This window comes from Lepidochelys kempii, chromosome 19, assembly GCF_965140285.1.
Source record: "Lepidochelys kempii isolate rLepKem1 chromosome 19, rLepKem1.hap1, whole genome shotgun sequence".
NCBI classification, from domain to species: Eukaryota; Metazoa; Chordata; order Testudines; family Cheloniidae; genus Lepidochelys; species Lepidochelys kempii.
Genome location: NC_136398.1, coordinates 7578994 through 7594140, shown reverse-complemented (window position 1 = coordinate 7594140; position 15147 = coordinate 7578994). Strand labels below are relative to the sequence as shown.

The following is a 15147-nucleotide window of genomic DNA, read 5'->3' as shown; positions in this document are numbered from 1 at the left end:
TGTGAATTCATAACCTACACAAGTCTCTGCACCGATTTCTATTCACTTGATACCACTCAGTGGGTTGAGTGATTGTTAGAGTCCTGATGTCTTATGCAATAGTTATTGGAGAATCCACCACAGCACGTGGTTTGATTGTGAAATGCCGAGATGGCAAAGGAATAGGAAGCATAGGAATGAAAGAGCGGTGAACCATACATTCTAAGCAGGTCTCCCACATGTGCTCTCAAAGGCAACTTTTGCTGTCTTATAGATGCATTCAAAATACATTTTTATCCAGCCATGCTGCTTTTGCCTTGTAAGAAAACGCTGAAGCTTGAATACGTATGTTTATAAAGCTCGCACTGTGGAATAAAACACGAAGCAAGATTGTTATTACTGCAAGCAATTTTAATACAAAAAAACTGTTTTAAACAGTTCATTGGTTGAGCTTCAGTTTCTGCCTCAATTAAACCAATTGAGAGAATCACACAGCAATATGGTCAGAGCTGAAGAGGAACAATATTTAATAAATACAGGAAGTCCAGATAGCCCCTCCCCAGACCCACCCGCATGGTCACTTGGTCAGTTGTTTTTATCACAAAGAAAAGTCGCATACAAAAGCGAGATAGGACTTGCTAGCAAGTGCGCTGGTGAGACTCATTTAAAGGACAAGCAACGGTGCATGTAAGTCCCAGGTTTCTTCTAGGAGCAGAGGTGACGTAAATCTCAGTCTGGTTTGAAGTCGAATGACCAGTCAAATAATAAATAGGAAAAGAGGTGCAGATAAATAGCAATTCTGTAACAAACAATGTGAGTCAGTCTCTTATGCGAACTGACTGGGTGGCCATCCAGAAGAGTCTTCTAACAGGTAGGACAGGAAGTGACAGAAGCACCTTTCCGTCCCATCCTCTAAAGGACGTATCTGTAGGGTTGCCAACCCAGCGCTCTCTTCTGGACAGCTTTAAAGTTCTACCCCCCAAACCCATCACTATTATTTGCTCTTTAAAAGCATAAGTGCTGGGACAGTATTTTAAAGACAGCATTTGTAATGAACCCCGTTACTGTAGCATGTGCAAATGTTATTAATTCAAACAAACTCCGATTTCTTCAGGTAAAATCACATAACCTTTAAAAAAATGGAAGCAGACGCCCAAAATCCCCTCACCTCATGTGTCTCTGTTTGAGGTATCCATGATTCACAGAAAAAGAGAGTTCCTTGAACACTGTAGGATTCTGGTTTTTTGTTTTTTAAATATAATTTATCTCGCTGAGACAGCAAGTCAAGTTTATAAAGAGGCATTTAGGAACAATCCTAAAAGATAAAGCAGGTTCACACCCTGCACCGCGCAGAAATCCTATGTATAATTTTTTTCTTAACTTTTTTTTTTTTTTTTACACTTTCACATCTTGACTTTTTTTGCTTGCTTTCCCTCTCCCACATTTCAGTTTTCTGGGCCCCACTGTGAATAGGGGTGACCAGGAGGCAAATTTTATCTACATAAATATTCACATGAAAATAGTAACTTACAAAAAAGAAAAAAAAAAAACCCAAATAAGGCAGCTTCATAACACAATTATTCTTTTACACTTTTAACAATATAATTTTTCCCGTTTAGAATAAATATACATCCAATGTACGTGGCAGGGTTAAAAATTGGACACAGGTTTTTGTTTTGTTTTAGGGGGTCTTGGTACAGTATTATCTCTTGGGGCCTGGAGTTTTGGGGGTGGCAGTAGTAGGTTTCTTGGACATGGTTGGGATTTTGGAAGGTTTTGCCAACCCCCGTCGCGAACTGCCTTGACCCCCTGCCGCACTGCTTTCTGAAGTGTCTGAACAGGCTGACTGAGTTTCCAGAAGGTCAAAATCGGAGGCATCACTTCCCCGCCGGCTGCTGGCCCGACTCCCTGCCCGACTTCCAGCACGACTTGTGGGACGACTGGCTGTTTTTTTAGGATCTGAAATTAAATCCAGGTATTTGTGACCCCGCTGAAACACCTCCCCCTTCTAACCCTTAGCAAATGGACCCCACCTCCCTTCAGTACCGCCACCAGTCTGCAGACCCAACAATAGCAGCAATGTTATTAGAAGACTGTGCAATCAATACAGGATCACTGATCGCTCTATGATCTACGATGACAGTGAGCAACTTTGCCTAAAACTTTAAGACTCGCTGGAGAATGTCACAGCTTGTTTCTGGCTGTTCTCACTCCAGGCTCTGGGAGACAGAGGGTCTGTGGTATGAAGCTTTTATTCTGAACACAATTTAAAGGAAATGCCTCTTAAAATGCATCCCAAACTACTCAGGGTCAAGGCAATCACTGAAACATCTCTACTACAAGTGGATAAACAGACCAGCCTGTATAACCATGTCCTTTCGTTTATCCTAAGCTATTACAGATGGTCAGTATCTTATCCTTTCTCTCGACTGGAATCCATAGACAGGGACAGCTATGAAAGGAGATACCACATATTTTAGCATCCATTACAGGTAAAACGGTCAACCTAGCACTTACCAGCCCGATTGGTTCTGGCACCTGTAGAGACTGGAGAGGAACTATTACTGGTATCACCCGCAAGAGAAGTTCGACTAGAGTGAAAAGTTGGTCGCTTCAGCTTGCTGCCTGCAGATGGAGTCACCTTGGAATAAAGAACGCATCGAGAGTCTTTTAGACGTCATGGTATAATTCACTTTGTAATGGGTTAATATCAGAGGTAGATCTCGGCAACAGGATTCCAATATATAAATACCACCATCATCGTAAAGGTCAAGGAGAACACATACAGTAATTGTTTTATTGTTCCACCGAAGCCTCGTCCCTGAAAACATCATACCCATGGTGGCTTTGGGCCCTCAGGATAGCACTACATGCTAGTGCTTTTCCCTGCAAACCCATTGTTAATTATTTTGTTTAGTTTGACATGTTTTTATATCTATATCGATCCATCTCTGACTAAGCTACAGATCTATCTCAAAATACCTGAAATCTGTCGTCCATCTTAAGGTCCAAGTACTGTTTTGGGTCAAAAGCCACACAAAAAGTCACATGAAATCCTGGGAAATTTCTAGTATTTAAAAAGTCCAGAACAATGATAAAGGTTAGTTATGTTTTGGTGAAAATATGCTGGGTTTTTTTTGGTGAAAGTGTGCCAAATTTCAGTCCCAAGTGACATAATAGGGCCAAGGGATTTCAGCCTAATGTATATAAATTGGGACAGACAACCAACAAAGAGAATTTTAAATATTTTTTTTAAAAAAATCCAAGACATTTGTTCAAGCACTGGTGGTGAATGAACACGGGAAATGCAGGCCAGAAGTTCTCCACCATAACTGAAAGCTTCTCAGTGAAGCTTTATATGCTACTCGCACTCTGTTTTCTGCTAAACAGTGTGCTCTGTGACCTTTACGATGTTGCAGATAAACACTAGAGGAAGCAACACACACAAAGCTTTCTCCCACTGTTACTTCTCTTGCCACAGAAATAGGAAGCCAAAGAAAGCATGACTGTAAGTCAGAATAACATCTCTGAAGAAGAGAGGACTCCTGAGTCCTATTGGAAAGAGCAGCTCCAAGTTTCTAAAATAAACCTAGTGCTGGTTTTAAGACAACATAAAATAATTGCAGGAAAACAGCCACCCAAGGTGTTACATCCAAGCCTGCAGGTACTGGGATTCTGGCATTTTACATAAGAACAGCCATACTGGGTCAGACCAATGGTCCATCTAGCCCAGTATCCTGCCTTCTGACAGTGGCCAATGCCAGGTGCTTCAGAGGGAATGAACAGAACAGGTAATCAAGTGATCCATCCCCTGTCGCCCATTCCCAGCTTCTGGCAAACAGAGGCTAGGGACACCATCCCTGCCCATCTTGGCTAATAGCCATTGATGGACCTATCCTCCATGAACTTGTCTAGTTCCTTTTGGAACCCTGTTATAGTCTTGGACTTCACAACATCCTCTGGCAATGAGTTCCACAGGTTGACTGTGCATTGTGTGAAAAAATATTTCCTTTTGTTTGTTTTTAAACTTGCTGCCTATTAATTTCATTTGGTGACCCCTAGTTCTTGTGTTATGATGAGTAAATAACACTTCCTTATTTACTTTCTCCACACCAGACCCTCTATCATATGTCCCCCTTGGTTGTCTCTTTTCCAAGCTGAAGAGTCCCAGTCTTATTAATCTCTCCTCACATGGAAGCTGTTCCAGGCCCCTTATTTTTGTTGCCCTTTTCTGAACCTTTTCCAATTCCAATATATCTTTTTTGAGATATGGTGACCACATCTGCATGCAGTATTCGAGATGCGGGTGTACCAAGGATTTATATAGAGGCAGTATGACATTTTCTGTCTTACTATCTATCCCTTTCCTAATGATTCCCAAAATTCTGTCCGCATTTTTGACGGCCGCTGCCCATTGAGTGGATTGTTTTCAGAGAACTCTCCACAATGACTCCGAGATCTCTTTCTTGAGTAGTAACAGCTAATTTAGACCTGATTGTTTTTTTTACGTATAGGTGGGATTAGAGTTTTCAATGCATTTATCAGTGTTGAATTTTATCTGCCAAGTTGTTGCCCAGTCACCCAATTTTGTGAGTTTACCAGCACAATGGGCAGACTGATTCAGCAGCAGCTAACTATCCTTTTGCAATTTTCAGTTTGTGTCACCATAAAAAGAAATGCCTTTTAATAGTTGGAGGGTCGCTTTGGAATAAATCTTCTGACAAACAGCTGGAGAGAGATTCTCCCAAACGCCCTCTGATGTGAACTGGAGAGATTTTAATTTCTTTCTGTCTCGTGAAGCTACAGCAAAGGGAGAGGAAGCAAAGGGAAAGTCAAGGAAGAGGACAGATGCCTCCTTGGATACATGGCAGTTAAGTTCCATTAACATGTTTTAAAGTGCTGGAAAAGCCTTTGAACAGGACCAAAAACAAACCGTGGAACGAGGTTTTAAGAAATTTGAAAGTAGCTCCCTCTACATGCATTTCTCTCTGGCACTTTTTTGTTTTGAGAGCGACTCTCCAACATTGTCAGTAAATCCTGGAGCTTTTGATCCTGGCCCTTGATCGTACTTTATAACAAAATGCAGTATCTTCCCAAAGTCTTTCTTATGGCAACATGTGGATCATTTCTTACATTTCAGAAACTACACCTGACTTTTTGATAACAAAACTTCGGAAACTATTTTCAAGAGAAGATCAAGAATGGGAGACATGACAGACTGCCGGTATGTTAAACCTCCAAAATCTACGTTAAAATTCTGAACCACCACCAATTCCCAGAGGTCAGAGAATTCTACGTTCAGGCTGGAACTTCAGCCTGAATTCACTCCGCTGTATGAAAGTATTGCAGAGGCCTCGCATCAGTGTGTGACGTTATAGGACACAGTAGATCTGCCGAAATACGCCGAGAGATATGTGTACTGCAGAAACCTATGGTAAAAGTGGTTACTGGGCATGCGCTGTGGCTGATTTTCAAGTGCTAACTCGGTGATTTTATTCCTATTTTTAATATTAAGAGATCCCTAGTTTTCATTATGGTCTTTTTTTGAATGCTAAAAAAAAAAAAAAAAAAAAAGTGGCTAAAGCCAGGAAGTTACATTGAGTTTTGCAATCTGATAAATTACTTGTTTTAAAATTGCTCAAAAGGGGTAAAAATTGATTTCAGGCATCTTGTACATTGAGTTTCATTCTTGTGTGAATTTCTTTTTTGATCCGAGTTAGGAACGCCTGAAAAACGCCCACAGTCTTAGCGTTAGCTGTGCTAACAAGCGCTGCTATAATAAAAGAAAAGCATTCAGCAGGAAAAGGAAGCAGCCGCGTTCCTTCCTTTCAACAGGTCCTTTGACCAGCAGAGCCATACTCTACCTCGGAGCTGGACAGGTGGGAGTCGGAATTATCGAAGCCCCTGTGAGGGGTGCCAGCTTTACTGTTTACCAACCAGGGTTTGTCATAACAGCGAGAGAAGTGATGTGGAGTCTGTGAAATGGAAAATCCAAAGGAAGGGTAGGGAGAAAGGGGGGGGAAAGAGGTGAAAAGTGAGTGAAAATGGAACAGAAAAGTATCCGAAATGGGAACAACAAACAGAAAATACATAAATTCCAAAAGAAACAGACGACAAAATAAAATGCACATTGGCACAATGTGGTGAAAAGGAGACACAAAAAGGCAGCCACTTCCTCCTTCATGCTAGCCGGCTGCTCGTGTGAGCAGTGATGTCCAAGATAAGTCTGCTCCTATCGCACAGAGAGATGGCAGGGGAAATGCGGACTGGTGGAAGATAGGAGAATCAGCAATGGTCCCAAGAGTTACAATGTGAGAACGTAAAAATAAAAACAACCTCAATCGGCAACTCAGCCTTTCCTGAGACGTGTTTACGTTCTCTCTACGAATGGTCACCTACCGGCAGGTGTAGTGTATACAAAGCGGGAAGAAACTTGTGGCATGAATGATTTAAATATATCGACTGTGCAGTCAATGGGTTTATCCCTGCCTCAAGTACCAGTTTTAAGCCAAGTTCTGCCATTCAGGTGTCCACCAATGAAGCATACATTCGCCTATTTTCTGAGTCTCCCCGCAAAAACCTCTCCTACCTAATGCTTCAGCTCCTGGTCTCCTTGGAATGGGGTCTGAGTAGGCGTGAGCATCAGGAAAGCAAAGGAGTATCAGCCTTACCTTGGCTCCACTCGCAGGCGTTGCTGGAGAAGATGGCACGGACGCGCAGCTGTGATTACTCTGGCTTGCACTAGAGCTGGAGCGCGTTGGGGAGGCAGCCCGGGAGGAGGGTTTCGACCTTCGACCCCGTGACCTGAAAGGCGTCATTCCCTGCGAGGCTCCCTCTGGTAAAATAAACTTCTCTCTAAGTTCGAGGTTGGTCCTTCCTCGTGCTGAAAGAGGAAACAAAGCATCTCCTGAAAAAAACCACCCCTGAGGCGTTTCACCCAAGTCCTGCTTAGCCCCAGGAGGACATCCCTCAGACATCCACGAGACTCCATCTCTGACCTACAATGGACGTCTTGCTCTCATCCTGGCCACAGCAGAGCGAGACCAGCGCAGCATTCTCGCTCCGTTGCGACGATGTAACTTTGCTGATTGGTTTTTGAAGACTTGTGATAGGCGAAAGAACCCTAGAGGTCCAGGAGTTCAGACAGAATTATGCAACTTTTATGCATGTCCTGGGCCTATTATACAAGTCTAGTTAAAATTAGCACGAGCAGCTGATGACATTCTTAGGACAGGTTAAAAATACTGAATAGAACAGCTCGGAAAGGTCGTACTCCTGCTCTCACACCCAGCGCATGACTATGTGGAGCGTGACCAATTTTCCAAGCTACAACTACTCATATCAGACGGCAAACGTAAAATTTGGATCTGAAAGTCCCAGGAACTGGAAGGTCTCTCTGCAACTAGCAAAGGGGTAACAATGCAGTTGGAAGTTCTACGTCCTGAGATACTAAGAAGATCAGCCTAGGCCAGTATCTCAGAAACTCACCAGGTATATAGACAGCAAATTCATTAAAGTAAGTAGGAGCAAGGCCATGAGCAAAGCCTTACAGGACAAAGGAGCAATATTAGATTCAATGTGTTAGACTTGAAAGACAAAGAAGCCACTGCAGGGTAGAAGCCTTGTTCTGTGATAACCTAGGGATGGGAAGAACCCTGGCACCCGCACCCTAAAACACCCGTAGCAAAGCATTAACAGTAGAGACGAAGAAGCAGAGTTGCACTAGTAAATTCAAGAGCTTATAGAAAGCAAGCCGCACCGCTTCCGAATCATGCTGATTTCAGCAACAAGCCGCAGGTGACAGAAGCAAAGAATATGTAGCATGGGCTTCAAAAGATAATCAGAACCAATTAAAGTCTCAAAGACTGTGTTGAGATAAAGGGACGTATTGACTACTACCAAACCTAAGCTGTTTCACGTAAGGAAGAGACTGTAGTGAGTAAGGACTGCTAAACATTTCCTTTTTTCTTTCTTCCAGAGGGCTGGGTGCGGGGAAAGATGGTTTCCAGTCCCAGACCCCTCACACAGACACACAGTTTACTCTCCCTGGCAAAGAAGTCCTTGTGTTGCATTTGCTTTCCTTCCAGACAAAATGGGCTGGAAGCTTTTCTCCTCTGGAGTCCCTCAGCTCGGCAACATGCATCAGTCCCCGCTTCCCTTGGGAGAGGATTTCACATTCTAACAAGCCTTGTTCTTGGGAACCTGTTCTCGATACACACTCTCTATTCGCCTTTATATTTCTCCACTTGATTATGCCCTAAACAACCCTCCTCTCTGCTTGGTGCTTATATCTTCTAAGCAATGTACCTGCTTATTATGGCCCTTACTTAATCAAGATCTAGTTAAGCTATCTTATTTTGTTAATAAGTCACAAGTCAATTCTTCCAGCCCTCTAATCATTTTTACTGCTCTTCTATGAACTCCTTCCGGTTGGCTGACATCTATCTAATACCGACATGCCCAGAACCACATGGAGTTATTACAGGTACGCTCCTCCGTGGTGTATAGTGGAACTAACACACCCTTCTTCCAAGATACAATGTACCGCAGCCAAAAATATCAGTGGCTTTTTTTTGCTGCCATAGATTTATATGTTACAAAGGCCAGAAGGAACCATTGTGATTGTCTCGTCCGACCTCCTGTACAACACAGGCCATAGGACTTCCCTGAACTGATTCCTGTTTGAACTAGAGCAGGTCTTTTAGAGAAACATCCAGTCTTGATTTAAACGTGGCCAGTGACGGAGAATCCATTGCAACCGTTGTTCCGTTGTTCCCATGGTTAATTACCCTCATTGTTAAACAAATGCAGGCTTGAATCCTAGTCTGAAATTACACTCTCACTCAGTTGGGTGTGGCTCATTCCCCTTTCGGAGAATCCCAGCCGCTGAATGCTGGTTGCGGCCACGCTTCACCATGGGCCTCTCTCACTCCCTGTACCGAGCTCTCCGGCAGAGGGAAAATGGAGAAAACCGTTCAAGTCCCACTAGAAGCAGGAGTACTGTCTTTGTAATGAAGTGTTAGCGACATGTATCTCAACTGTTGCTCTGCAAGCTGTGGTTTCCAGTGCTACCGTGCGGACGTTCATTGCCATTAGAGGTCCTTTGTGGCATTTGAAAGCCACAGGCAAGAAACACAGCAGAGATTCCTTTAGTACACATGGGGAATTCTCCAGCTTATGGCAAAGAACACTAAGAAGAATAATGTAATGTGCCAAGGCAAAAAACACACCGACAACAAAAAGGCCCAGGTTGACCTTACACAGACCTGGCTGTTCAGCTATGAAATACAGGGGAGTCAGATTTTTGTCTTGAGGGAACATCCTTTATCCCTTGTAAAATTCTTCCTACCTTGAGGCTGGATTTAACACAACATTTTCATTAACAAATCCATCATGTAAGATGGTCGGCACTGGACTGGGAGATTCAGAAGACCTGGGGTCTATTCCCAGCTCTGCCACTGACTTGCTGTGTGACCTTGGGCAAGTCACTTTTCCCCTGGGCCTCTATTTCCACTCCCCTCCCCTTTGTTTTGTCTATTTAGATTTGGAACAAGGACTGTATCTTTATGCACTTGCATAGGACCTCGCAGGTAGGCGTTTCTAAGCACTCTTGTAATACAAATTATTTTTTAAAAGGAAGATGTCCAGAAATGGTCTGAAGAAACCACTCTCTGCAATTCACCTCAAGACAGGTAGCATCTGGCCATAGTATATTGTACAGCACAATCACAAGCTGCTTCACTGTCTGCACAGAATAGGAATACATGAGGTACAAGGCGAGCTCCCAGGCTGTCTACACAAGCACATGAAAACTAAACCCAAGACAACCAAGTGTTTTCGAAACTCCCTGTGGAGTAGGTTTTTGAAACTCCAGCCTCATGTACCATCACCATAGTCTATTCTGACATCTAGAAACATCTAAAAAGGAATAATAGGAGCTGAAATACAGTATGACGGTGTCCAGGACTTGACGTGGGAACTTCTCTTATTTTATCAATAGAAATAAATATGTAAACTGAAGCACTGGATTCATCTTATTCATTTCAAATGAAAGTCACACATCAAGCCTCAATGAACTCTCTCTGTATCAAGACGTCTGAGAAAGGGACCGACTGTGATTAACTCTGACCTTTTTCTACCACAGAAAAATACTGATCCAGGAGAATCTCACTGATGCAACATTTCAAAATCCAGAGAAAAATCACTGTCTCCAATTTTTCCATGCAGTACATGGTTCAGTTTTCCAGTCATAAAAATTGTTAAGCTTCCCTTGTTTATTTCCAAATGTTTCTGATTAAAAAAATCAACTCTTTTCGGATAAACTGAAATAAGATCCCTGGGAGCTGAACTCAGTAAAAAAGGAAGGATGGTCCAGTGAGTAGGGCACTAGCTTTAGACATGGGAGAGCTGGGTTCAATTCTCAGTTCTGCCACAACTGCTCTGACACACCTTGGTCAACTCAATTAATCCATCTGCCTCAGTTTCCCATCCGTAATTGGGACTACTACTACAATACCTCACAAGGAAATATATTAAGATTGTGAGGTATTCAGATACTGCGGTAATGGAGGCCAGATAAGTATCTAAGATATAGAAAGCACAACGATCAATATGTCTAACTATGAATCTGAGTTTGAACAGACATATAGTGCGTGTGTTTTTTCCGGTTTCTGACATGCCACTCAATTTTTGGAGAGTCGATTTAGTTAAAACCTGTTTAAAAATGTCTCAACTAGAATATTCTTGATATTATCAACACTGTCTCAGCATCACAAAGGCAGCAGATGTGGTGGGGCAGGCGGGCTGGTTAAGAAGCAAAGCCATTCTTAATGATGGGAGAGGGGGGGTGCCGGCAAGAGTGATAAAGCAAAAGTAACGCCAACCTATCGGAGACTGACTGGCAATCGAAGAGCTGGAATCAGAGCGCTTTATTTTACTTCCAGGGTGGTGAACTAGAACAAAGAAAAACACACACATACAAGGAAACTGAGAGCAGGAGAAAGCAGAAACTGGTCAAGAAAGAAATGCACAGTTGAAGGACAGTTCTTTTTCACCCCATTCAGCGCTGCCATTTTGAGAGGCGGGGAAGGAAGAGTTGGCAACCGGAATCTTGCAGGAAATTTTTTAGGCATACACACACAGAGCTTCTGGAAACAGCACCATTGTCCCTAAAAACACAATGTGAGGGTTTTCTTTCTGGAGGGTGCAGCACATTAGAATCACATTTATCAGCAAGAGAGATTATATTCTTGTCTAGAGGCTTCTTACACCTGATTTTACCTACGTTTGTATGGAATTGGAATGGTTTTTATTAGATTTCTCTAACACACTGGTCATCTATCAGCACATTAGATTTGTAACAGTAACATTTACAGTGGAATCCACACTGACAACTGTTTGTTGTAAAAGATACACAAGTCCACGAAGGCAGGAGTTCTGCTGAATTCGGCACATGCCAGCAACCCAAAGGAAAACACACAGAAGACACCAGCTTTTGGCCATCGTCGAAGAGTGCAGACAACAAATCAAAATGAGGGGTTTAAACTACGAAAAAGAAATGGCCAGCAAATTTGTATGGAAAAAAAAAGGATGTTAACAAAATAATTTTTAGTAAAAGGGATTTTCTTTTTATTCAGGGTAACTAATTTTAACTCCTTGATGCTCAAGGTTTGGATTTTCTGGAAGACCCTTTGCAAAGGGTTCATACTGCAATACTGCCATCCCCAGGTGCTCAAAAATTATGCAATTGGCTTAAAATCATGTGATTTTACACAAACAATACACAGAGTTTTTTTTATTTGCTTTCTGATTTTTGAACTTTCAGGTGCACTCAGATCACATTTTCAAGCTTTTCTCAGCAACCAGGAGGGCGACGAACTTGTTTGTTTCCTCTGAAATGAAAACTGAGATTCTCACCTATTCACATGACTCCAGAAGCTGGGGCTTTAAGAACACGACCAAATATTGATAGACTTGCAATAAATAAGCTTGGGGTTTTTTTTAGTGCTTATTTTCTCCAGATCTTCCTTTATTTGCACAAGCCCACAGATTGATGAAATCTGCTTCAATGAAGCATCTTGTGCTACCTGGCAACTTCACAACTATTGTGGAGATGAAAGGTCCCTGAGAAACAGGTTCTTTCTTACCTCTGCAAGGGTCATTTTTCACTAAAAATTCATCCAGGGCCATCCATCCTCCTCCAACTCGAACCATGACAGTGCTGCGCAAAATACGGACCAGTCGCAACTGCTGGGAATCACCGAACTGTGGAACCAACAGAGAAGCAGTTCAAGCAATAGGGCTATAAAATGGAGACACTGCTCCTCTCCAAAACAGACTGCGTCAGGGTTAGTAATATAACTGCACTGGGGACTATTTGAAGTGCTACCTGTAACCCTAAACATTTTCAAAGCTCTTATTAATGTTTAAGGCTTCTCCAAATATATCAAAAGGCTATATGTTATGTGGGAATCAATTCACTTTGGTGTCAATTTATGAGAATTTTTTCATCTAAAGAAACTCAGGATAATGCTACTAACAAGATTCTCTAGGGCTAATGCCAAAAAAAGAAAGCTGAGAAATTCAAATGCAGGTCAAAGGATGGCCAGGTAGCAAATGAGAGTTTCTAAATTTGATGTTTTGAGGGTTTTACCCAAAGAAACAGAATTTTATTGCTCTGCCTTTCATTTCATGAATAATAATAATAATCGCACTTAGCTCTTATGTAGTGCTTTCATTAGTAGATCTCAAAGCACTTTACAAAGTGGGAGGTCATAGCACCATCACCCCCATTTTACAGATGAGGACACTGAGGCACAGGGTGGGGAAGTGACTTGCCTCTGGTCATGTAGCAGGCCAGTGGCAGAGCCCAGAGTAGAGCCCAGCCACCGGAGTCCCGCTCCCAGTGCTCTATCCATTAGACCACACTGCCCACCGACACTCCTGACACAGTCCACTTTGAAAAGAGACATCTGACACGTCACTGAAGGCTGGCATAGCAAATGCTAGCCGTGCAGCATCAGCACTGTGAATGAAACCTCTTCACCAAGTCTGAGGTGTGAGCATTTCACCGAGCCTCAACCAGCCAGAGAACTCCCACAGGAGAGTCACCCAATGATAGTGAATCTAGAACATAGAAATCTAAGGTTCGAGTCCCAGAATGCTTATTAGTGATTGTAATAAAAAGAAAAGGAGTACTAGTGGCACCTTAGAGACTAACCAACTTATTTGAGCATGAGCTTTTGTGAGCTACAGCTCACTTCATCGGATGCACTCCTTTTCTTTTTGCGAATACAGACTAACACGGCTGCTACTCTGAAACCAGTGATTATAATGTTCATTAGGAATTTAAAATCTCCCCAATTTCAAACAATCATCAAGTGTGCCCCTGAATCAACAAAATCACACATCTCTTTCCAGTTCCCCTGTGCTACCGTTTATGAGACATTTTCATCCACCACCATGCACGTGCTTCTCTTCAGAGCCATCTTCTCCTAATATTTACATGGACATTCAGACATCTAGCAGAACCCCACCTGGACTACTGTGAACAGTACTGGTCCATGTACCATACAGGCTATCATAAAGAGCAGCAAAAATTCCACCCTGTCTTAGGAGCTGAAGCAATGAGGGAAAACGAAGGAGACTGGGTTGATTGCCTTTGAAAAGGGGGATACTTCAACATGATCTAATAGAGGATTTCAGAATTATGAAGGCATTGATAAATTAGACTCTCTTTTTAACATGGAGAAGGAATTAAAAAAACAGGAGACATAATGGAAACTTTAGGAAATGAGGCGTAACTAGGGGAAACTTGGGCAGAATTACTTCATGCAAATGATTCTAAACACTTACTGGGGAGGTAACTGAGGTAAAAAAAAATTACAGATGAGTTCAAGACACATCTAGATTGATTTCTGCAGAAAGAGAGTGCTAGGGGGTATTGGAACAAAGCAGGATTAAGGGTTCCTTTTCCTGTTCCAAACACCTCACATGCCCCCTACTCTCCTGAGACTACAACTCCCCTGTTCTGCACAGCCCTTTCTCAAAGAGTTTCATGCATGAGCCTCATTTCAGATTTTCCCTTTGCTCTCAGGCTTGGGACTGAGCTATGGGGATCTCTAGGGCTCTCTTTCAATCTGTAGCTGCAGGCCGTGTCTGTTCATGAAGGGATCCTGCTTCCATGCTCTCCCCAGCAAGTGGAGGCTGGAGTTTAGTTAGTTTTAGAGCAGTAGGATTCTCAGTTCTGCTCTCTGGAGAACCAATGAGCCACAGAATGGAAGATCTTTAGCGCTAAGCAGTCAGGAGCTGGAGTGCTGGAAAGGTAGGCTGTCTGGCTTCAGAGACAATGATTTTTGGTCTCAAAGTTTCTAGGCTAAATTCTCAGCTGCACCCAGTGTGTGATGGGTACACCTGGGGCCTGGGGCAACACACCTCTCCTGGCGCAGCTGCTACGCCAACTAGCTATAGCCAGAAAGAGCTATTTATGCCTGCTGAGGCTCACTGGAGGACAAGGGCTCTCTGGCTATGCCCCTTTGCTGCACTGGTTCTATACTAACTGAGTAATTCCTCCATGCTAGGGAAATCCTCAGCTAGCTGGATACACTAATTTTGTAGCCCCTTCACTCCAACATAGCAGAGTGGAGAATCTGACCCTCCATGTTAAAAATACAAGTTACATAATTTGCTCCAGTCTTGTAACATTAATTAAAAATTTATTGTTAATAATCAGATACAGTTTTATAGTTCCCTTCAAAGATTTGTCTAGTCACCTAGCTAGAATAAATGGGGAACTGGTTTCTATCCTTTCCTTCACTCAAGAAATTCACATTCCCTTACTTCATGGCACCACATTTAGAGTCCAGCTCTTCAAGTTAAAAATCCTCAGTAGTTAAAATAAATGGATTTCCTTCATTGTTCAAACGGAGGCTGCATTTTTGTGATGAAACACATTACTCCAGTCCCTTTATCAATGGGGTTCCTGTGTTCTTGTCAGCCTTCAGTTACCATAATATTAATCACAGAACAGAATATAAGAGTAGGTACATGCAATTTTTCACGAACTTTCTTCCAGTTATGAGTTACTTAAAGTCGGTGAAGCAGGGGATGAGGGTTTAGTTATTGTTGCCTAAGAGACTGATCATGTGAATGCAGCATTCTCATTCCATA

The 15147-nt window shown here is 42.5% G+C and overlaps 1 protein-coding gene across 9 annotated transcripts in view; it reads right to left on the bottom strand.

Moving 5' to 3' along the window:
* Positions 1-369: 369 nt before the first annotated feature.
* Positions 370-15147, bottom strand: part of MACF1 (microtubule actin crosslinking factor 1) — a 257658-nt gene continuing 242880 nt past the window's right edge. For 8 of the 9 annotated variants that reach the window (XM_073317698.2, XM_073317700.2, XM_073317699.2 and 5 more), the window contains 5 exons: positions 12126-12243; positions 6651-6862; positions 5844-5954; positions 2497-2620; positions 370-1938 (listed from right to left, as the gene is read on the bottom strand). In XM_073317698.2, the coding sequence (XP_073173799.2) occupies positions 1682-1938; positions 2497-2620; positions 5844-5954; positions 6651-6862; positions 12126-12243 (822 nt within the window). In that variant the 3' untranslated portion in view covers positions 370-1681. The remainder of the gene's footprint in view (positions 1939-2496; positions 2621-5843; positions 5955-6650; positions 6863-12125; positions 12244-15147) is intronic. The other variant, XM_073317701.2, reaches the window with a different exon arrangement.